At 37.7% G+C, this 25358-nt stretch overlaps 1 protein-coding gene across 1 annotated transcript in view; it reads left to right on the top strand.

The window, feature by feature from the left end:
- The first annotated feature begins 10467 nt into the window (after positions 1-10467).
- Positions 10468-25358, top strand: part of SMPX (small muscle protein X-linked) — an 86812-nt gene continuing 71921 nt past the window's right edge. Inside the window, exons 1-2 of the mRNA XM_027865972.1 lie at positions 10468-10579; positions 21950-22006. Of these exons, the coding sequence (XP_027721773.1) occupies positions 21968-22006 (39 nt within the window). The 5' untranslated portion in view covers positions 10468-10579; positions 21950-21967. The remainder of the gene's footprint in view (positions 10580-21949; positions 22007-25358) is intronic.

Consider the following 25358-nt stretch of genomic DNA (forward strand, 5'->3'; position numbering starts at 1 on the left):
CACTTTACATATATCATTTGATCCTCACAGCAAGCCTGAGAGATAGGTGCTATTATTATCTCAAATTTACAGACGAGGTTAATAAGTCAGAGAGGTCAAGTGACTTACTCAGAGTTATATAACTGGAAAGTGTCTGAGGCAGGATTTGAACAAGGATTCTTCATCTGGGGTCTACAGACCCCTAAGGAAATAGGTGAATAGATTTCATAGTGTCTGTGAACTTGGATGGGGGAAAAATTACAACTTTATTTTCACTGACCTCTTAACTGAAAATTTCACATTAATTTCCAATGTGCATGTAGATAGCAAATAATATTCTGAGACTGGGTCAATAGACTTCAGCAGACTTCTAATGACACAAAAAAGATAAGAAGTCCTGACCTAGAAGTTGGGCACCATTATCATTGTACTTCCATCTTACATGGTCCTAAGAGTATTAGATGAGCTGGTGTACATAAAATACCTTTTAAATTTTGAAACTACAGTATATGTATAGCGGTCAGTTATTAATACTTTTTTTTTTTTACTTTGCTCTGTTGTATTCATATGACTCAGTGGAATGCCTGGTGTGGAAGGCAAGGCAGAGGTGAGCAAAAGGCTAGCAGTTGGATCAATGAGGAAGCAGATGAGGCCAGCATATATTCAACATTCCCTAAATCCCAGTGCAAGTGTTATATTCATAACAAGGAATGGGAGAGTAGTGCCAGGAGTAGGGAGACAGGAAGGAGAACACACAGCAAACAGATGGTGCCTTGGTTATTTGTAGTGTTGCATGCTGACCACACCTAATCATTCCCATTCCAGATGTAGAATGATAACATTAATACCTATGGTTTCTGTAATGTCTTTCCTGCAGAGAGGAACTTGTATATTTTCAAGTATACTATCTCATTTATCTTCAAATACATAATTAATATTATTACTAAAACAGTTTTGCAGAGGGGGGTAGAGATAAGAGTAACCTTCTATGTAGTATAGAAGGGCACTTGTGATTTTCCATGCTTTACAGGATTGAAATGAAATGAATCACAGAGGTAAAGCAGCTTGCCTTGGGGCATATAGACAGTGGTGGGAAATCTGGCTCATGAGAAAATTCAGTAAAACATAACCTTAAATAGATTTGCACAATGCTAAAATATAACTAAAGGGGTCAATTTCAACACAGTATGTAACTACAAAAATTTAAAAAACAACTTAAGTGCTTATTTCAAACTTTGGAATAATATATACCAATAAAATCTATTCAATTAAAGTGAGACTTTTAAAAAACCTTTTTTTAATAGGTTCTTTTTTGCGTAGCTTTCACTTTCTGATAATTACCATTCCCCACAAAACTCCCTTCTAACAGATAAATACAAAACAAAGCAAAACAAAACAAATGAACACTTTGGCTGCCTCTAGAAAGTGTGTGCCTTATTCTGTACCAGTTCTCTGAAGTTCTCATTGGTCACTGTAATAGAGTTCCCAGGTCTTTCCAGTACTGTTTTCCTGTACACGATTTGGTCATCATGTAAATTGTTCTCCTGGTTCTGTTCATTTGTCTCTGCATAAAAGTCTTAGAGTTTTTCTTCAAATTCTTGCTATTTATCATTTTTATAGGGCAGTAGTATTCCATTACCTTCCCAAACTACAGTTTGTTCAGCATCCATAATCAAAGATTTTCCTTTTTTATAAAACAATCTTATTTTTTATTGACATCTTCTGTTTTTACATCACCTTCATTTCCAAATACACCCACCCTTTCTTCTACAAGTGAACCATCCCTTGTAACAAATATTTTTAAAGTAAAAAGAGTCCAAAAAAATGCAATTTGACAAAACCAAGCAATCCATAAGAGTCAAAAGGGATAATATATTTTAATATACTTTCTGTATGTTAAGAAGGCATACTTATGTGACCAAATTCAGGAACCATAGTGAGGAAGCACCTTTGAGAGTCAGTGGAGAGAGAAAAGAAGTGATTTTGACATTGGACTATACTATAGACCACCTGTGCAGAAAGAAGAACTACATAAGGAGTTTGGGAAACATCACAAGCCTGGCACAGAGACACAGAGATATAGTAGTGATGGGTAACTTCAATTTATTCAGATATCTGCTGGACCTCTAGAGCAGTAATAACGTCTTGACTTGCCCTATTTGTAATTTCATCCTTCAAAAGGTGGAGGAACCAATAAGGAGAAAGTCTATTCTGGACCTGAATCTCAATAGCAGAGAATAATTGGTTGCTGGAGTAGAAATAATAGGAACCTTTGGGAGAAGTGACCACTTACACCTCCAGTTTGTGATAGAGAAGAGGAAATGCAGGTACAGTATGACATATACCTTAGATTTTGGGAAAGCATATTTCTAAGAGTTCAGAGGGAAGAAAAGTAGAATTCTATGGGCTAAAATTCTACAGAGGAAGTCAGCTTAGGAGGGATAGGAGATGCTCAAGAATTAAATTCTCAAGACAGAAAGGGAAGCAATTCCAATTAGCAGGGGAAAATGAGATATGTCTAAAGAGACCAATGTGGATACACAGGCAATTTACCAACAATTTACATTTTTAAATGGAATATACAGGAGATGGAAGCAAGGCCAGGTAACAGAGAATGAATGTGAGTATAGCACAGTCCATAGTAAAAACAATATCAGGAGTGCTAAAGCTCAAAATCATCTGAGGTGGTAAGGGCTAAGGAGAAAAATGATTTTTTAAAGCTTATTTAGAGAAGAAAAAAAAGAAGACCAAAGAAAGGATCGGTGCTTTTGCATGGCATAGATACAGGGGTGTGCTGGAGTGATTACTGATTGTTAAATTTTAATTTACCCCTTAGAAATAAGTAAGCACTTCAAAGCAGGGCTTGAATTATTGTTTTGTTAATTGTGTAGGCTTAAGTGATGGTGAAAATATTGATAATGTAGATAAACCTTAAAAGTATGTTATGAGTATATCCCCCAGTCACCCCCCCATCCAAGCTGGTTGTTAAATATTTACCAGCATACCCCTGCATAGATGGGATGATAGTAACTGATAACAGACAGAAGGAATAGCTACTCAAATCTTATTTTGCCTATATATCCTCTGTCAAGGAAAATGACCTTTGTACTGGAATTATCAGAACAAAAAATGACTTGAGTATCAAATGGTTGATTAGAGAGATTATGGAAAATAGAGTTGCCACAGTTTTGGAGAAGGGTAAAATATTGTCCCTATTTTCAAAAAGGAGAAGAAAACAGAATATGGAAAACTATGGGCCAGTGAGCTTAACTGTGATTCTTTGGAAAGTTTTACAAGAGATCAATAAAAGGAGTTGATGAATATCTAGAAAGGGCAACAGATTACAGATACATTGTGGCTTCATCAAGAAATTATCATTTGAGTCATTTCATTGACTACTATAAATACCTAAATTAACTATAAAAGAAATATGAAGGAAGATGCTATCTGCTTCCAGAGAAAGAACTGATAAATAGAAATATGTATAGAATGATTTTACATATACATATCCATATTTGTGCCATCTCTAGGGTGAGTGGGGGGGAGGGAAAAATTTACATGATAACTTTATTATATATTTAAAAGGAGTAGCAAGTTATACATAATAAATTTGCAGTTTCATGAGCAATCATCTTTTTTTATTCTGTTATATAAATGCTTGTCTTATTCCATAAATTAAAAAATAAATTCAATTTTTAAAAAGTATCATTTTAAACTGACCTTATTTCACTTTTTTTGACAGGATTACTCAATTAATACAATAGAGGAATGTTGTGGATGTAGTTAACCTGGATTTTTTCAAGGCTTCTAATAAATTATATCACAGTATTCTTTTGGAGAAGATGGAGAGATGTGGACTAAATGATAAGACAATTAGATTCATTCAGAACTGTTTGGATGCTTAGACTCAGAGTACTTTTTTTTTTATTTTGAGTTACCAACAATCACTTCCATAAGCTTTTGAGTTTTAAATTTTTCTCCCCTCCCTCCCTTCCTCCCTCCCTTAATGGTGTGCAATCTGATATAGGCTATACATATACATTCCTATTAAACATATTTTCACATTAGTCATGTTGTAAGGAAGAATTAGAACTAATAGGAGGAACCACCAGAAAGAGGAAACAAAACAAAACAGAAGGAAAAAAAAGAGCAAATAGTATGCTTCGATCTGCATTCCAACTCCATAGTTCTTTCTTTGGATGTGGATAGCATTTTCCATCATGAGACTTTTGGAGATATCTTAGATCCTTGCATTGCTGAGAAGGACTAAGTTAGTCATCGCACAGCATGGCTGTTACTGTGTACAACATTCTCCTGGTTCTGCTCACTTCACTCAGCATCAGTGCATACAAGTCTTTCCAGATTTTTCTGAAGTCTGCTTGCTCATCATTTCTTATAGCCCAATAGTATTCCATTGCATTCATGTACCACAACTTGTTCAGCCATTCCTCTGTTGATGGGCATCCCCTCGATTTCCAGTTCTTTGCCACCACAAAAAGAACTGCTATAAATATTTTTGTACATGTGGGTCCTTTTCAAAGAGTACTTGTTTAAGGATTAATGACATCATCAGTCAGTCAGTCAATAAGCATTTATTAAGTTCTTGATATGGTCCAGGTACTGTGCTCAGTGTTGAGAGAGAAAGAAAGGCCAAAAAAAACAAACCAAAAACAAACAAAACCCAAACAAACCAAATCAAACCGAACAAAAACCAGTACCTGCCTTCAAAGAAAGTATTCTAATGGGGAAAGACTATGCTTGTAACTAGCTCATAGGAGGGATGGCCTATTTGTTGAGTATGTTACAGTAGGGAATTCTTTTCTTGTGTGTATTGACCTACAAGGATGCTGAGATATCTTCCACTGCTCAGATTCTGTGGTCTGTATCTCATAGGCTATATAATATTCTATACCCGTAGTCCTTCTTCTCTGCAAAGAAGGGAGGAAGAGAGCACCCACTTCTCTTCCATTTCTTTCCTACTACAAAAATTTCTACTATAAATTAACCGATGGTCCTCTAAAAGAGTGATTCATTTAGTTATTCAAAAATCATTTGTTAAATGCCATCTAGGCACAAATCAAATGAGATAATATTTATTGAAAATGCTTAGTGTCATTCCTGGCACACAGCATTACCTAATAAAAAAGCTTATTCCCTTCTCCTCCTTTTAACCTGCAGGAAATGTGCCCCCCTCCACCCAAAAAAAAGAAAGAAACAAAGAGAAAAAGAAAAAGGAAAAAAAAAGACAAAACTGTCCCTTCTTCCAAGGAGCTCAATTTGGGGGAAACAATTTTTGTCAAACTCTCTTTAGAGTTATGGAGTATGTGTGAGTTTCTCTCATAGACAGAATATACACAAGGTAATGGGGGAGAGGAGGCACAAGTAATTAGAGGGATCAGGGTAGTCATTGAGTAGAAGAAAACACTTGACTTGAGTCTGAAAACACCCAGATGTACACTATAATACACATTTCACAAAATGCAGACCAGTAAGCAACACGTACCTGTGTCTGAGAGTGTTCTCAGTGCCATAAAAGGCACAGTGTATTTATAAACAAAAGAAAATATGTCAAGTGATATTTGGCAGCTGTGAAGCAAAAGGCCTAAAAAGGTATGTAAGATATTCTAATGTTAATGTTATGACACAGTTGTAGACTTTCCATCCCTTCAGCTGTGATATATAATTCAAAAGCACTTTACCAAATATTTAATATCTGCTGTGTGCAGACTCTTGTGCTGGGTGCTATAGTGTGAGTAATACACAGTCCCTGCCCTCATGAAGCTGATAGTCTAATTGGAGATATGGTACATATACAAATAATTTAACTTCTTAATAACATCAGAAAGTTAGTAAGCATTTATTAGCACCTACTATGTGCTGGGGGAAGACATGCAGACAAAAAAAAAATCCAACCCCAAAATAGAGCATGAGAAATATATCAGCTATAAATATGGTGCTCTCCAAGAAAGGGCTTCCAACAGTTAATTGTTAACAGCTTATAAACATTGGAGAGAGAGCAAAGGACGATATATTTATATCCATTGATTTTTCTCTGTTATAATCCATAATGCACAATGTTTTTCTTGCATAGTGAGCAAAGGCCATTTTCTTTTTCTAAATTTAGTATATAAATCTAAGTGCCAACCTTATAATTGACTCGTACCTAGACATATGAGGGAAAAGAAAATAGAAGGAAAAAAAAGAAAAATAAGAATGAGCATTATCAAGGAGGGAAGGAGACAAGCATTTATTAAGCACCTACTATGTGCCAGGCATCATGCTAAGCATTTTACAGATATCTCATTCGAATCTCACAACAACTCGGGGAGGTAGGAGCTATTGATTATCCCCATTTTACTGTTGAGGAAATGAGGTGGACAGAGGTTAAGTGACTTGCCCAGTATTTGGGCAAATTACCTAACTGAATTTGAACTCATCTTCCAGACTCCCAGCTTAGTGCTCTATGCACTGTACCACCTAGCTGCCTCAATGTCAATTATCAATGACAATGTTCAAGACCATTGTTAACATAACACCAGAGGACACTCTGCACTTTGTGTAATGGGTCCTTCAGACTAGGCCTCTACGGATTTAAGGTACTCTGTAAGTCAGTGGTTACTTATGAACCCCATCAATATGTGTACCTTTATTAGTCAGTTATTGGACACAATTAGTTCAAAGCAGAGGCATTTAATGAAATAGTATTGAAATAAAAGTAACAATAAAACTTTTCCCCTAAAAACTTGGAATGCATTATCCTACAAATACATGTGTCATTAGTGGGAAGAGCAGATTCATGTAGAGAGAACATGTAGACATATACATAAGGGATGTGTTAGGAGGGAATATTCATGGGAAAAGTTCATGTGATATGTAGGCAAGGTGACCATGCCCAAAACATACATGTGGAGCAGAAACTTATGCTTCTGATTATGTAGGGCCTCTGACATTTTTAAAACACAACCTCATGCTACTTTTATTGGGCCTATTTGTGTCTGCTGGACCACTGCTGTTCTAGACATATGGTTTCTTGCAGGCAGGGTTATGCTATTTATGTGGCTGAGGAATCTCTTTTTGCTTCCACCTTTTAGATTCAGCAGAGGTCCTTGATTATAGCATTATACTCTCCTCAAAACAAGAGTGAACTCTACCATGATCTTTCAGTTTAAAGTCCTAAGACTTTTTATGTCACTTTTAGAAAATGATATAACCCGAGTCAAGGATCAGCAAAAATTCTTCCTGGGTGTGTATGGTGTCGGGGAGGAAAGTGGGGATGCAAGCTTCTTTGTCCTTTCCCTTATGGTGTATTTCACAATCTTGGCTGGAATTCTCCAAATCTTCAGAAGGAGATTCTTTGTCCCAAGAACCAAGTTCAGAAGAATTTAAACAAGACCACCCCTAGCTAAAAACCTAGTGCCCCTTAGGCTCAGATTTACTTTTTGAACTGAATTTCCTGGACACTGGTCTTACGCCCTTGTAGGAGACCTCACCTCACTCTAACTTAAAGTAGAAATTCCATAAATCTTTTGATTTTGATCTATGATGGCTAAAGAGGCCATCTCCAGTCCATAAAGTGTGGTACTATGCCACAGGTATACAAATGAGGTTATGAGATTAGGCTAGATGACTTATAAGCTTTCTTCCAGCTCCAAATTTATGAAGCAATGAGATTTTGATCTGTTGGTACTTCAACCTAAAGAAGTGACTCTAATGTTTATAAGTTCAGTCACGGGGACAGACTGGTAGGGGAGCATCAGAATAACAGCAAGGCATTTTGGCACCTCTTAATTATTTCTTTTTTTAATTTTTAGGCAATTGGGGTTAAGTGACTTGCCCAGGATCACACAGCTAGTGTCAAGTGTTTGGAATAAGGCCAGATTTGAACTCAGGTCCTGTGCTCTATCCACTGTGCCACCTAGCTGCCTGTTACCTCTTAATTCTTACTGCCTTGGTTACTCTATGTAGGGCTAGCCCTTGGTGCTGGTAGATGCTGCCTGAGCATCTGCTCCCATATGTGATAAATAGTAGTGAGTTTTATTAATAGTGCACTGTGTGTGTGTGTGTGTGTGTGTGTGTGTGTGTGTGTATAGGGTGGAATCACCAAGGGTCTGCAAGGTGGGAGTGTTGGGGGGAAGCGGTACAAAGTGAGGAATGAAACCTTAGGAGTCATAAGTATCTCATCTCAGCACTGAGTATATTGTTGGAGGGGCACAGGGTGGTGATGTCACTTCTATAGTTGGCTTCTCTTGAATTCTCATGGGAAAAGCCAAACACATCTGAGAAAGCATTAAGCCTCTGTCTTTATGCTGTTCTTAAGTGCAGGGGAATAACTCTCTCATCACAGGAATGTGTTTTAGAAGAGTGGTATGTAAAAATGAATCCTTATAGATAAAATCATTTTTTAAATGGGCACTTGAGTCAGACTGAATAATGAGGCAAAAACTAGAACCAAGCCATGCAAATCATCTAAATAGACAGAATCAAGATATTATTTTATAATTTAACTGACAAACAGAAATTTTGTCAAAAACAAGCCAAACCATCTTCATCCCCTTCCAAAAAACAAAAAAGGTCAAACAAAACTGAGTAAGTGTGTTTTGGGAGTAGCTGGATGGCACAGTAGACAGAATGCAGAAACTAGATTAAGGAAGATTAGAGTCCAAATCCAGCCCTAGACATTTACTAGCTATGTGATCCTGGGAAAGTCACTTAATTTGTCTGCCTCAGTTTCCTCATCTATAAAATAGGGATAATGATAGTGCCTTCCTCTCAGGGTTGTTGTGAGGATCAAATGAAATGGCTCATAAAAGTCCTTTGTAAACCTTGAAGTACCATAGAAATGCAGGCTATTATTGTTAGGGTTTCTAAAGCTTGATTTAATCAGACCTCCACTAAAGTCCTCCTCTGATGTCTTATCATGGCCTCATTATGAGTTCCAAAAGGCTATGCCTTTTCCAACCCAGAAAAGCTTTTAGTGGGGGCTTAATGATGGTCTGAGGGTCTCTATTCTGAGGACCAGCCTAGCTAAGTTTGGCCAGGGCTATCACCAGCTTGGCCACAGAGTGATGAAGCTTAAGGACACTATCACTTATGAAGGTCATCTACTTGAGGTGTTGAGGGACCATGATTTACAATTAGTGAAGGGAGTGAGTGCCTACACTCACAAAATCACAGGGCTGGGAATATTTGAAGTATGGGGTGTCCCAAGCTTAAAACTACAAAAAAGTAAGACTTTCGGATCACCCAATAGAAAGTCAGAACAAAACAAGAGCAACAAGACATTCCCTGAACCAAACTGACAGACATTTCATTCCATTCAAATGCACTAGTGTGCATTTAAAGGAATGCTTTAAAGGAACCAGCTACTGAATCCTTTTGTAAAGTCCTATTCTAATTTTTTGTTTAGCAGATTCAGATTTGTCTATAAGATTTTCTTAGAGAAGGACACATCTGCTCTTACAATGGGTTTTCCCAATTGTTCCCAATTGTAACCTTTTCTTCAAAAATATATTTATTAAGGGATCATCCTGCATAGTGAAAAATGTCAACTTTGTGAATTAGGAGTAAGTGGAAACCCCAAAATGGCCAATACTAATGAAAACTCACTTAATTACTATGTTTTATGAACATAGATTTAGAGAGGAAAGGATCATTTAATTCAATCTCCTCATCTGTAAGATGAGGAAACTGAGACCTAGAAAGTCAAATGACTTGTCCAAGATTTCAAAAGTAGTTTGGGGTTTTAACCCTGATTCTTTGATTCCATAGCTAGCATTCATTCTACTCTACCAGGGGTCCTTAACCCTTAAAGGATCTGTAGATAGATTTTAATGATTCTGTGATCTTGGATGGTTTAAAAAAATCTTTATTTTGATTAACCTCTAAATGAAATTTAACATTATCTTCAACTAAGAATGCAGGCAGCAAAAATGATTCTGATAAGGGGTGCATTAATTTCAATATATTGTCAAAGGAGTTCATTAAAGAAAAAAAGTTAAGAACACTTGCGTGAATGTTTCATCTCATTTCCTTGTTCTGGGCCCTTCTAATATTTCCCTAGACCTCTTCAGTGCTTCGGGCTCATGTTTACATTGGGCACTTACTCCAATCTGCCTATAGAGCCAGATCTAGAAACTTTCTGTTTCTCACACTTTGAAATGCCCCCTTCAGACTGCATGAAAAGATACAGCATCAGCTGTGAGAAACAAGAGGCCAGAGAATTAACAGCTCAAGGTGTTGTCTTAGACACTTATGAGCTGACATTTGAGCCCTGATTTTGGCATGGCCAAGTCTTTTAGAGGGAATGGAATTACGAGTTGTGTCAAACTCTATATTTAGGAAGAACAACTGTAAGCAATGACAGGAATTCTCTTTTAACACTTTACTTCCAAACAGAGTTCTACGCCAGCCTGGAGTGGCTCTCAGTGCCGGCTGGGACACAAAGCACTTGAGTTATTTCAGCCACATGAAGAGAACCAGAAAGAGGATCACAGCTTACTGAAGACAGTATCTCCTTCCCAGCCTCCAGGAAGCACTGCACTCACTCACCTGACTGCTTGGATTTTTTTTTTCTTATGCACTAAATAAATAAATAAACCAGGTAAGCTAAAGGAGTTGGCTGTGGAAACTGGGCTTTCTTCTAGGACGAATTCCTTCATAAATGACTCTGAAGTGCTTACTCCTTTCACAGTTTTGTGTGCTGGTTGGCAGGGAACAGGGGCAGCTGATTTGTGAGTTGATTGTACATTGCAATGGCTTTTGATTTTTTTTTTTTTTAGTTTGTTTGGCTACAAGGGATGCTGAGCTGAAAGCTCCTCTCTGACTCAGGGAAACAAACTAACAAAAAAAAAGCCGAAGTATTGGAATGCAATAAGTGTGACCTGAAAATGTGCTGTAAATTTGGGACGTATTAAAGTTGGCAAGCTGCTGCAAACAGATTTGGGTCTCATTCCTAGGAAGCTATGATGCTTAATCAGGAGTGTGGCGGTTTGAGGAAACTTACAGTGTTATTGCTTTTGCCTGACTATAATGCAAAGTAATAGCCATATGTTGTTAAACCTTTTCAATTTCAGAAGTGTTTTCAATGTTTTGCTTCCCCTTCTGAATGCCAGGCTCTGTTTAAGTGGTATAGCTCCTGTCTAAGTCTTCTACACACAAGTCAGTGCTCTATAGTCATCTGTCCATGACCCTGTTGTGGTAATAGTGTGCATCTATATACAGTATGGGTAAGAGGGTAGCATTTACTATCTTTTTTTTTCTGTTGGCACCAAATTATGGAACATGGAGAGGATAAGGGTATCTTTCCTCCCTCCCTCCCTTCCTCCCTCCTTCCCTTAGCGTATTTAAGGCAAATTGAATAAGGAGTCAGTCAGTCCAGACAGCTGCACATCTTTCTACACCCTTCTCAGGAATTATATTTAACTGCCAGACAGAAGATAATTCCCTGTGGGTTTTAAATTTGCCTCTATATTTGACCTTTTCATAAAAATCTCTCCAAACATTGCCTATTTCTTTATGATTCCTTCCAAAGTAATTAGCAACTATTCACCTGGATGGCGTGATTTTACTAGGAAGTAAAGCAGTTTGATTTAAAAGTAGAATGTTAAATGCCTCCCACCTGAAACATAGGGCTTGCACTATTTCCAGTTAAATGACTAAGCGTAAAATCCATGAAAGGTTAATGCTAATGTGTGGAGTAGCCAATAGACAGACTTCATCTTTTCACCTTAGGTTGGGAAGGGTGTCTAGTTTAGTAAGTTGTTTCTGAAAGTCAAAAATCAATAGATAACTTTTTGGTTGTATAGTTTCCAGATTTTAGCAGAATATCAAGAACAAAAGGATATAGTCACATTCTGCTTCAAAGAACAGGATTCCAACTTGAGTTAAAGGGCTTTATAAGACCTTGGGATGTGGTATGAGTAAATCTGTTTGTGGTATAACTTTGGCAAATGGTTGGAAAATGTGGTAGAAAGATGAAGCAGCATTCAGTACAGTAATGGAGGTGAACCATGGGACAGGGAAGCAGCCAAGAAATATTGTCTATTTTTACTCATTGGTCTGCTTTTGCCCTGATTTCTCTGGAAGTAAATGAGGACAGCAGGAACAGCCGCTGAGAGATTTACACAAATGTGTCATTCATATACCGTCTCTTAGGAGCTAGGGTAGGAATCTGACCAACTTCCTGTAGACATTCAATATAGCTCAGGTATGTGTCGCAGAGAGATTTATATGTAGTCTGAACTGTGTAGGAGGCATGACCTCAGCGACATGCATCTATAATGCTCAGAGGTACACAGAAAGACAAGCCAAAACACTAGTGAACACAGAAGATTTAGGAGATGCTTATTATAGACCAAAATAAGGTATTAGTTGAGATAATATAATGAAAAAAATAGTAAAAATAGTTTCATGGTTCTCCATGAACTGGATTTTTTCACTTTTTAAGCAGTTGGTGTAGGGTTAAATGAAATCATAGTGTTTGTTCGAATTGGAAGCAGAATTAAGGATCATCTAGTGCAACTACATCCCCTCATTTTATAGATGAGAAAATTGGGGATCAGAGAATTGAAGTAACTCACCCAAGGTAGAATTGTAACTTAAATCGAGGTCCTCTGATGTCATATCCGGTGGTCTTTCCTTTCTTAAATGCTTATTCTCATCTAGACATATATTCATTGCATAACCATGTGTATGTGTCTGTCTGTCTATCGATCTATCTATTCTCTATCTCTCTGTCTCTCTGTGTCTCTCTCTGTCTCTGTCTCTGTCTCTCTCTCTGTGTCTTTGTCTCCGTGTCTCTGTTTCTGTTTCTCTGTCTCTGAGTCTGTCTGTGTGTCTGTCTGAGGGAGAGCCCTTCTCTCTGGTGCAGATCTGTGAGTTCATCTCTGTGAGGGACTTCTTGTGTGGAAACATCTTCTATTGTTACAGCTTGTCCATAACTGTGTCTGGGTTATGGAGAGGCTAAATGACTTGCCCAGGCTCATACAGCTAGTATGCCAGAGTAAGGACTAGAACTTAGGTATTTTTCACTTCATGTTCAGTCCTTGTAGTCTAAGAAGCAGTCTAATGAAATTTGGATATGGACATCACCAGCCTGAGCTGGGATAGAGTGCCAGGCCTGGAGTCAAGAAGACTCATCTTCCAGAGTACAAATCCAGCCTCAGACATTTACTATCTGTATGACCCTGGGCAAGTCACTTAACACTGTTTGCCTCAGTTTCTTCATCTGTGAAATGAGCTGGAGAAGGAAATGGCAAATCACTCCACTATCTTTGCCAAGAAAACCCCAAATGGGGTCACAAAGAGTCTAACATGACTGAAAGTGATTGAATAACAACAAATCACCAGCTTGGCCACAGGGTAATGAAACCTTTGAATACAGCCACTTGTACAAAGACCATCTATTACATCATGCCTCATAACTTTATTCAAAACTTAAACATTCACTATTAGTAATAGAATAATAATAATAGCTGGGATCTGTATAGTGTTTTAAGGTTTATAATGCACTTTACAAATATTATCTCATTTGATCCTCACAACATCTCTGGAAGGTAGGTGCTATTATTATCTCCATTTTACAGATAAGGAAACTGAAGCAGGCAGAGGTTAAATGACCTATACAGGGTCACACAACTGGTAAGAATCAAAGGTGGGATTTGAACTCCAGTTCTAGTGCTCTAGACATTTTGCCACTTAGCTGCCTCTAATATTTAGTCTATGTTCTAATATTGTTATAAGATTATATATAATACTTTTGAATGTTCTTTTGGAATTTTTTTTATTTGTTTAATTTATAATTTTAACTAGAAAGACAGAGTACCTTTTTCTGAATACATTTAGGATCCATTAGGGGATTGTGGATTTGTAGGACTTTAAATAGCTTTTGAGGATAGAAGTATTAAAACTTCACAGCACTATAGTTTTCCTTTGAGAATTCCATTGTGTGTCCTAGATCCAATGATCAGTACCATTAAAAAACTAGATTCCTACCATCTTCCCCACCAATCCCAGAAATTATTTTATATGTACTTCAAATATATAAACATACATACATACAAATATATGTGTGCATGTGTATATATAAGCTATATATCTACTCTATATATACATCTCTATACATAGCTATCTATCTATAGACATATATACATACAAACATATATTTGTATTTACTTATCTGTGTATGTGTTTCCCTTGTGAACTCCTTAGAGCTAGGGGTAATTTTATTTTTGACTTTGTATCCAAGTATGATGCTTGGCTCAGGTAGGCACTTAATGAGTACTTGTTGATTTAAATTCAAACAAGAAAAGTAAAAATGGTGGCATCCAGTCAAGCTATATGCAATATAGCAAACACACTCTCACGTCTCCTGTTTCATCATTACTTTTAAAATTTGGAAATGGGCTAATAGGAATAAAAAAATGCAAAATATCAATTTGCTACTGCCCAAAGGTGCACAAAGGAAGCTTGTATCCAGACAACATCAAGTTAGCCAATGGGAAAGTGAAAAGGGTCAATGGTTCATCTGTTTTGTCTTCATAACATCAAACACCTGCAGTTTTGAGGGCAAAAATGATTAACAGCATTTCTTCTTTTGATTGCTTGTTTCATGTAGACACATGACAACATAAACATGTTTCCCAGGTCCCTTTCTTATATATTTTACCTCCCACAATGTTCACAGGTGCCAATATCCATGCTATTAAGGTTATTCTGTTACTAACTATGAACAAGACTGAAAAAATCACCTTGTGTTTGCATTTATAATCATTTTGATTGTTATTAAGATAGTGTCAACTTTAATTGTTGTTAGGCAGTGGGACACTCTGAAGATGGACCCACCAGGGCACTGAAATTTTGACCTGTGGAAAATTTTAACACATGAACTCCCTCTGAGGCAGCATAGCAACTACACTTAGTTACCAACTAATAGTTTAGCACCTAGGTAGCAAGTATAATTGCTTTAAATTGGACTACCAGATCACATTATTAATAATATCTATCTATGGCCACTATTATAATTACTTCCCCCTTCCACTCAATTGAATTTGTCTTACTTCTTTAAAATAGATTTTTTAATATCTTTGTTATTACATCACTTAGATTTCCCCCTGTATTGATCCTTCCTACCCCCATCAGCCTTGTAACAAAGATTTTTTTTAAAGAAAAAGAGAAGAAAAAAAATTAAATTAAATTAATCAATACATAAAAACCCCCCAAACTTTATATGCAATGTCCTGCACCTGTGAACTCCCTACCTCCCCTCCTCCCCATCTTTACAAAGGACCAGGGTAAGGTGTTTTCTAGTTCTTATTCTTTATAATATTGCAACATTAATTTATAAAACTTTTGTAGTTCTTTCCATTGTTACAGTCATTGTACCCATTGTTTTTCTGGATCTGCTTGCTTCATTTTGCATCAATTCATGCAAGTCTTTCCATGCATCTCTGTATTCCTCATGTTTATTTTTTTTTTCTTTCAGTAGGGTAATGGTTCATTACATTCACATGCAACAATTTGTTGAGCAATTTCCTAAACAGTGGGCATCTACTCTGTTTCCAATTCTTTTCCATAATAAAAGATGCCACTGTAAATATTTTGGCAAATATGAGACCTTTCATTTTGTTAATGTCCTTGGGTGTGGACATTTTAGTCACTTTATTTGAATAATTCCAAATTGCTTTCTAGAATGATTACACTAAATCATAACTCCACCAGCAATACATCAGTGTACTGTCTTCCTACAACCCCTCCAACATTGACTACTCCCATCTTTTGTCATCTTTGTCATTTGTTTCAATTACTTCTTGCACTATTTTCACCCCATGAACCCCATGGAGCTTGATTTGAGAACCCTTCCACAGAGTCCAAAATTATGAATTAGTTTTGACCAGAATAATCTATTGATTCAAGGAATTCTTTATTTTAAAAAGTCAAATTCTGGGTAAATTTCAAACATTGTTTTGGTGTTGCACAGAAAAAAAAACCCAACCAATTAATAGAATACTTAACTTCTAATTGCTTCTATCAACACTACAAAGAAGAAATGACTAATGAAGGCTAGAAGATTCCAATTCCCTATTCAGGCCAGAAGACAAGAATTTTTCTTTCTATCCCCTAGACTGAGAAAAACAGAAAGGACAAGCTCTTCCTTGATCCAACACAATAGGCAAATATTTATTGGCCATGAGGCATACAAACTCAGATTTCCTGCATTTAAATATTGACTTGTGTCTATAATTTTTTGAAATTAATTTTAAATTTTGAAATATTTTGAAATAAATTTTAAATTAAATTTAAATTTTAAAAGACTTATGGATGCCTAGTTTTCCCAAAAACGATGCTTGCCTTTTACATTCCTCCCTTGCAACAAAGAAAAATAGCTAAGCAGAAACAACTAATATAGCAACCACATGTCAGCATGTGTAAGATTAACTCTTTTAGTCATTCCCTTATCTCCATTGAGAGGAGAGAAGTGTTTTTCATCTTCTGTCTTCTGGGACCAAGACTAATCATTGCATTCAGTCCAAGTTCTCTCTTAGGGTTGTTTTCTTTTATAGCATCATGGTCTTTGTATATATGCTGTTTTCCTGGTCCTGCTTTCTTCTTTCTGAATCAGTTCATGCAAATCTTCCCACATTTCTCTGAATTCCTCTTATCAGCCATTTCTTAAAGTTCAATATTATTTCATTACATTCAGATGACAGAGTTTATATGGCCAGTTTCCAATATATTGGCACCCACTTTGAAGCTTTTTGCTAACACAAAAAGTGCTGATGTGACTGTTTTAGTAAATGTGTGATTTTTTCCCCCTCTGTCCTTGACTGCCTTGGGGCATATGCCCAGTAATGAGATTGCTGGATCAATGACTCTGAAGTATTGAGTGACTTTTCTCACATTATTACAAATTGTTTTCCAGAACATTTGGACCAAGTTAGGATAGTTATATTTATATGAACTTTATTATCTACAATGTAGATGATACAGTGGGTTTTGAGGAAGTGTTTAGGAGAGGCGAGATACTCATAAGGGGCTTAAATTCTGAACTCAAGCAGACCCAGATTCAGTCCTGGGACAGCCTGACTCATTGTACCTCCACTACAGCGTGTCAGCGAAAAGCTCTTAAAAAGAGCTTAGGGGGCAGCTAGGTGGCACAGTGGATGGAGTACCGGCCCTGAAGTCAGGAGGACCTGAGTTCAAATCCGGCCTCAGACCAAACACTTGGCACTTACTAGCTGTGTGACCCTGGGCAAGTCACTTACTCCCAATTACCTTAAAAAAAAAAGAGAGAGCTTAGGTATGGTTTCATATTCAGGATTTTCCCTAAAGGGGATTAACAGGGTCCTTTCTCAGAAGGTATTCACTGTATAAAGTAGTAGAAAGCAGGTATTGAATCAACATTTATTTCTTCCACCTCAAAAGAAATGCTTAAAACACAAAAGACTCATAAGCATGCATTAACAACCACTTAAAATGAACTATAACCCATTACCTCTATCATACTCCCATGAGGTAGGAAAGGCTCCCAGGAGACCTGTGGGACCGCACTTGTGGGATTTCACTTTTGCTTTAGTCTGCAGTATTTGAAAAAACAACCCAAGGTCCAGTTATTTTGGTCAGTCAGAGCATGGCTCATTCCCCAGACAGTGGTCATCTTCTCTTTCAGGAAAGGTATATATTCAAGTCTCTCTTCCCACTGGTCAACTAGCAACCAGTTCAAGCCTCTGAATCTCTTGTACTCATGAGGCATCACTGAGGCTGGAAACAGCTATCTCTTAGGATTGTTATTTAGTGACCTGTGCTCAGAGAAAGAAACATAAACCAAGAATCCAGGCTTGGGCTAACTTAGGCAAGCACATATTCCCACTGTTCAATGTGTGTCTTCCACTGCTGCTGCTATGGAGAGGGATGGGAGAAAAATCTCCTCCCCACACCATCCCTTTTAGAAATCCAAAGGTAAGCTGGCAGAGTCTCAGGGGACACACTTGAATGAGAGTAAGAGAGACAGAGGCAGAGGTTGTCCTCTCCTCTTAAAGCCTCTGGCTTTTTCTGGCTCATTCACCAATTGGTTTTGGCACTTTGTGCCCCGGGTACCAAGAGACCAACCAGTAACCATTAGTCATGTAGGTCCTTTATCAACAGGCCAGGGCACACGAAGTACTCCAAAGGGCCCAGGACCCTGGCCCATCTGTATACATGCTCTATGGGATAGCTACTACTACAGATAAATTAAATTCAAGAAACATTTGTGAACCTCCCACTATTAAGGTTACAAAGAGTGTTCCAGGGATACAAAATGAAAATCCAAGCCACCTCAGACTATATAACCTTGGGAAAGTCACTTCTCCCTGGGTCTGAGATTCCTCATCTATAAAATGAAGAGATTCGACTAGATGGTGTCTGATGGCCCTTCCAGCTTTAGATTTATAGTACTCTTAAGATCCTATGATGTCCACAAGCATTTAACAACCTACAATGTGCAAGATGCTGTGCCAGACACTCAGGATTCAAAGATAAAATGACCAACAGTTCCTGCCCTGGAAGTGCTAAGAAGGGGGGATAAAAGCTAAGAAGGGAGGTTTAAAACATGCAGGCAAATCACTTGAATATAAATTAGAATGTGATCACTATGACAAGGAATATTAGAAAGAGTACTGGCTCTGAATTAAGAAACTATATAAATGTATATGTATAAATCTCAGCTCTGTACTTTACTGTGTGACCTTAGGCAAGTTACTTCAACTCTAAGGGCCTAAAAATGAGGGAGTTGGACTATATGACCCCAAAGACCCTTATCCAGTTCTAAATCCTAAGTGCTTAATCAGAGAAGAGAAAAGATGGAGAAGGAGGGAGCCGGAGTATTGGGAAGATTTCCTTCAGAAAGTAGCGCCTGAGCGGAGATTTAAAGGAAGATTTCAATGAGTGGAGATACTGAAATTATTTCACTTGGTTTCGTAGCAACCCTTTGAGGGTGTTGGAGGTCAGTATTATTAACCTCATTTTATAGACGAGGAAACAGAGACTCTGAAACTAAGTGACCTTCCCCAAAATGATGCATTTATTTATTTGTTTATCTTAGAAAAGGCATAGCAAGCACAATAGTTACAAAGAATTTCCCTTCAAAACCTGGGGTATGTTTTCTCACAAATACACACAGAGTCTATGTGGGGAGGGTTAACATAGACAAAGTTGTTGTTATTCAGTCATTCAGTCATGTCTAACTCTTTATGACCCCATGGATCCAGCACTGTCTTCCTTTATCTCCCCAAGTCTGTCCAAGCTTATTTTAGTTGTTTCCATGACCCTATCTATACATCTTATCCTCTGCTATCCCCTTTTCCTTTTGCCTTCAATATTTCCCAACATCTGAGTCTTTTCCAGTACAATGGGATTAAGGCACATATGGAGAGAACATGTGTGTAGAAAATTCACACGTCTTTATGAGCAGAGCCTCGATGTTCTATTCTTCTCCAGGGGAACCTCATGAATTTTGCTTCAGAGTGTGGTATCAGTGATGCTCCATTGTTCAGGGGGGCTGGCTTCTTGCAAGGCATGGCATTCCTTCTGGATGGGAAGCTCATCTTGTTGGGGAGGTTGGATGGCCAATCTGCTGTTTGTGCCAAGTAGGTCACTTGGCTGCTGAATTGGCTTCTCGCTAAACTTGGCTGCTACCTGACTGAACCAGGCGGGTCATTCAGCTACTAGGTTCTTCTCAGGGGGTGTGCTGTACAGGTCAATCCTCTGGACTCTCTAGGTTCCCTCTTTGATAGATAGCTACAAACTTCATCCCTTCCAGACTCTAACTTGACTAGGTGTTATGGTACTCTTTTCAGTTGAAGTGTTACAGTGCTCTTTTCAGCAAAGGCAAAGGGTCTTAAACTTAGAATTGGCAGAAGCCTTTTCCTAGAATCTTGATTCTGAGGTTTGCCACCTTCAGGCAGGAAGTGGAAGAGAGATAGCCTCTCTGATCTGACATTTCTTCCTGGTTCAGAGGGAGCTTCCTCAAGTGAGTGACTCTACCTTTATCTATTCTTCAATTAACATTTTTTTTTCAATTGGCAAGCACTTTTTTCCCCCTCTTTCTTTGCTCACCCCTTTCCCACATGACATAGTTATTAAGGGCATAAGTAGACTCTAAAACTATCTTACTGTAAACCCAGTGCTCTTTCCCAGCACCCTGTGGACTGGAGTGGAGAAAGACCTATACAAAGAAAGAACTTTCCAGATCTCAGAGATTTGAACAAATGATGTAACATTATTCAATTCAATTGAGATGCTACAAGGCATAGTAAGAAAGATATTGGACTTGAAGGCAGGAGGCCTGAGTTTGGCTATTTGGCATCAGGCAATTACTAGCTGTGTGCCTCCAAGCAAGCCACATAACCTCTCAACCTCAATTTTATCATTTGTAAAATGAAGATTATTATACTCACACTATCCATCTCACAGGATTATGAGGGTAATGTTTTCAAAACCTTGAATGACATTCAAATATGAGATTATTACCATATCCTTTAGGAATAATTTCTCGGGGGCAGCTAGGTGGCGCAGTGGATGGAGCACCGGCCCTGAAGTCAAGAGTACCTGAGTTCAAATCTGGCCTCGGACCAAATACTTGACACTTACTAGCTGTGTGACCCTATGTAAGTCACTTAACCCCAATTGCCTTAAAAAAAAAAGAATAATTTCTCATTGAAAGGAAAGAAACAATGTTTGTCAAAATCCCAAAAGAATCAACCAACATTTGTTGAGGATCTCAGTTTCTTCAACTGTAAAATTAAAGGTATAGATTAGACAATCTCTAGGGTATCTTCTGGCACTAAAGCCCATGAGTTCCTATGTATTATGTGTGAGGTCCTGTGGTGAGTATTATGGTAAACACAAAGAAACAAGTAAGATACAGAGTCTAGTACTCAAGGAGATGTCAATCCAATAGATAATGAGACACACAAAATTCAAAAACACACAAGCATTTTCTTAAGTGGGCAAATCACTTAACCAGACCTCAGATTCCTCATCTATAAAATCAGGGGTTTGGACTAGTTGGCCACTGAGGTCCGTTCCAATTATAGATCTTGTTGTTTAGTTGCTTCAGTTGCATCTGACTCTTTGTGACCTTATTTGGGGTTTTCTTGGCAAAGGTGCTGGAGTGGTTTACCATTTCCTTCTCCAGCTCATTTTACAGATGAAGAAACTGAAGCAAACAAGGTTAAATAACTTGCGCAGGATCACACAGCTAGTTAGTGTGTGAGGCTGGATTTGAACTCAGGTCCTCCTGAGTCTAGTGTTGGCACTTTATCTGCTGTGCCACCTAGCTGCCCATTACGATCTTATGATCCAAATAAGCATTTAATAAGCACCTACGATGTACAGGGCATTGTACTAGACATCGAGGACACAGAAATAAAATGACAAAACCTCAAAAAGCTCACAATCTAATGGGGGTGGGTGAGTAGAGCAAGCACATAGAGTTATAACTAGTAATACAGAGCAGCACAAGAGTGCAAAAGAGATGGTTTAGACGACAAGCACCAGAGAAGTTCAGAGGAGTGTTTCTCTAGGTCACCTTCCTCATCTACAAAGTTCAATTTTAAGTGGAAAGCTTGCCACAGCAATGGATAATAATGGAGGGTCAATGCCCATAATGGGGTATTTCTTTGCTCTTCTTACATGGGTGGTATGGGGCAAGGAGATGATAGCACCTTTTATGTTTCTGATTGCCTTTCATTAACATTAGGTGCAAAGGATATCATCATTTCTTTCCATGAATGATTTATCAGGAAAGCTCAGGTGTTCCCTCTCCTTTGGTATTTGAAAGGGGAATAGCTAGTAACTTTGAAAACTGAGACTGAAAGGATATATGACTAGTGAAAGGTATGACTGTCTGGTAGAATCATAAGTTAAATTCTAATTTATCAAGGCAGAGAATCTGAGTGCTTCAGGCTCTAACATTTTCTTACTTGTTTTTCAGGGATAAGACTTCTTGAATATGTCGAAACAGCCAGCTTCCAATGTCAGGGCCATTCAGGTAAGCAACGATATTTATATTTTAGTAACAACTGTGGGATCTTCTTCTTGTCCACTTGATGAAGTATGTATATATATATATATATATACATATTGTTGTTGTTGGTTTTGTTCATTGCAGTCAGAATAGTTAATCATTAACTCCAAGAAGAGAAGGAAGTTCTCTTGGAGTTATGTGCACAAATGAAGAATAAGAAGATATTTTTACTTCATTTTTCTAAATAAAAAAACAAAAATGGATTTATGAATGAGAATTAAAATACTTTTTTTCTTCTTCTAAATTCTGATGGAAAAAAAGTCTGCCATTCATTTTCATGTTTCCATTAATTGATCTGGGTTAGAAGTACTTTTGTCTTGAAGGAAAGTGTTCCTGAGGATTTTGTGTGTCCTATGGTATTTTCCTGTCTCATCTACTTAAGCTTTCTTTCCTTTTCATTCTCTCATATTTAGTCTCCACTTGGCCAGACTGACCTAGCTTGCCCCCCAAAAGGAAGGTATATGCATTTTGAAATGAAGTAAAAGAAAAAATTTTTAATATTGCTTGAACAGTCATCAATTTGATTTGTTAATTCTCTTAAGGACCCTAAGACACCCTTCAACTTTCCATTCCTTCTATTAGATTCATTGCCAAGCAACATCCTGACTCTAGCTTTGGTCCTTATCAACTTCTGCTGTTAAAAATGGAGACAATCTCTTTCCCAGTAGGGAATAGTTACAATTTTTCTTCTAGGTTTATTTGAATACAATAATGCTTTAAAGAGTTTCATTTTAATTTTAGTTCTGACACTTTATCATATCAAAACTAGAGTGAGAAGCCATGGAGCCTGCTCTTGAGTGATACAGATATGGGGGGGTTGCCATGGAGTCACTTGGCTATGGAGAAATCCTATCACAGGATGTGGTGGGAACTGTGAGGGAACACACTGCACTTTATCAGTCATGACTAATGCAGATCTTTGAATTAATGGAGCTCTTAATTAATGGAGCAAGATGTCCAGCATGTCCTGGATAAGTTGTGGTGAACAAAAGCCCTAGGATGGGCCTCACTAATTGGCAAGAATGCCATTTTGTGTGGTCTTTTTGTGAAACCAGATGAACTTTTGTCTCATGGAGTAGGACATATCCTAGTTTCTTGTGTGCTTGGCAGAAATGACTAGAGTCCTAGGCCTATGCATTCTGCATTCTGCCTATGCAGAACATTCTCTGTTCTTGGTTCAGTGACTGACATTTATTTCGTGTGTCTTCTTGTGGTGGATAGAATGCTAGACTTGGAATCAGAGAGACCAGAATTTGAAGGCTACCTCTGATGCTTAGTAGCTGTATAATCATGGAAAAATGAGGATGGGTAGGGGAATTAAATCAGGTAGGATGATATAGTGCCCTGAGTGATGTATTTCCTGACAGTCAGGAGGATTTGGGCTTAATTCTAGCCTCTAATACTTATTGGCTGTGTGTCCATGAACCAGTCCCATGACCTCTCTGACCTCCATCTCCTCATCTATAAGATGGGTACAATAATATAATTTTCCTCCTAGGCACTTTGTGAGGCTCAGCAAATTAGGTATATTATGAACTTCAAAGATCTTTACCATCTATCACTATCTAATGACACCTTATAGGTCATACTATCTCATAGAACTGGCAATGTGCTAAAATGAACTTTGCTGTTGTCCTATTGTATGTCATAAATACATTGACAATTTGTGAGGTTGTTTATTTTTCTCCTTTGACCTATTCCACTTCCTTATTTTTTTAGGAAAAAAAACAACCTTGCTTTTTTTCCTTAATTTTCCTTGCTTTATGCTCTCTCTTAATTTTTTATTTAAAATGTACTAATATTAGCCCTAATAACTTTGTAGATGTAGAAATATGTCAGCATCAGCTTAAAAAGAAACTATTAAACCATCTTAATAATGTTTGTTCTGCTAAAAACCAAATTGAACCAACCAACTGAAAAACCAAAAATGTCCATGCTACCAACAATTCCTTTCTTTGGATGGGGTATGACTTCAAAGGAGTGTTTCTCTATGCTCTATGTTACATGAAAGGAATGTCTAATCTGAACAGAGCCTAAACTCTATGCTCTCAAGTGAACTGATTTAATACACCTTCAAAGAGGAAGAGATTTACACTTTTTTTACTTAAGGAGTAGGATTTACTGCTATTTGAAATCTCTTAGCACCATAGATGATAAAGTGAAAGGAATTTCAGAGACTATATAACCCAAACCCATTATTTTAAAAAATGGGAATTCACAGAGGTTATGTTACTCTTGTAAGGTCACATAGATTCTGGGTCAGAACTGGGATCTGAACTCAGATCCTGCTCCAGAGCCACTCATTCTTCTGCTGTACCATGTCTTTGAGTAGCTGATGTCATTTGGGGGGTATTAAAAAGTGTCATATTGAATTAAAACAATTAGCAATATCTAGCACCTTAAAGTTTGCAAAGCACATCTCATTTGATCCTGTCAAGAGCCCTGGGAGGTAGATGTGATCATAATCCCCATTTTGCAGAAGAGGAAACAGGATGAAAAGTGGGTTGATGACCTGCCTATAATCAGATGGTGAATAAGTGTCAGAGGTGAGATTTTAAGTCAGGTCTTCCTGATTCTAAGTCCGACACTCTATCCACTATCTCACTTAGCTGCCTAAAATAACTTAATGTAAAAAAAAAAAGATTGCAAAGGAAAAGAGAATTTTGAAAAAGACTCTTACTAATCATAAAGGCTGAAAATTTCCTATCAGTGTATGTTAATCCAAAGCACATGCTTCAATTCTAACTGAGGTCCTGGGAATTAGCTGTCAAGGATGGAGCTCCCTCACTAGAGTGAGTTTTGGTTGAAGGACTGAAGTAATTTGCCCCTTACATTCCACATTTTTCTCTTTTCTGTCAGCATCTCATCTGTCATATCTGGATCAAATTGATTCAACTAATCCACACTGAACTATCTGTTCAGGTGTTAGAGAAATAGGATTACTGCACCCTTCTTGGGTTGATGAAATAGAGCCAAAAGCCATCACAGTAATGTCCAACATGATCTTGCTTTCTTTCCATCTGGCTTCATTCACTCGGTGAAACTTCGTGGTGAGAAACTAGAGCTTGGTGATTCTCTGCCCACCTGTAGAGGAGGTGAGCCATGGTCCACCATTCATTCATCACATCCACTTTTAATCAGGGGAAAGCATTGAGCCCCATAACAATGTTCCTTCTTGTCTGGATGAATAAAATCTCAGTCAGTTCAGTAGATGCACAGATCAAAAGGATTTTAGGTCATGGTCACCTTTTTCACAGACTTTTGTTCTGTTGAATTTCTGGCTATTTCCTAGGGCAAGATGTCCAAATGCAGGTTC

Source organism: Vombatus ursinus, unplaced genomic scaffold, assembly GCF_900497805.2.
Source record: "Vombatus ursinus unplaced genomic scaffold, bare-nosed wombat genome assembly UNPS02001419.1, whole genome shotgun sequence".
NCBI classification, from domain to species: domain Eukaryota; kingdom Metazoa; phylum Chordata; class Mammalia; order Diprotodontia; family Vombatidae; genus Vombatus; species Vombatus ursinus.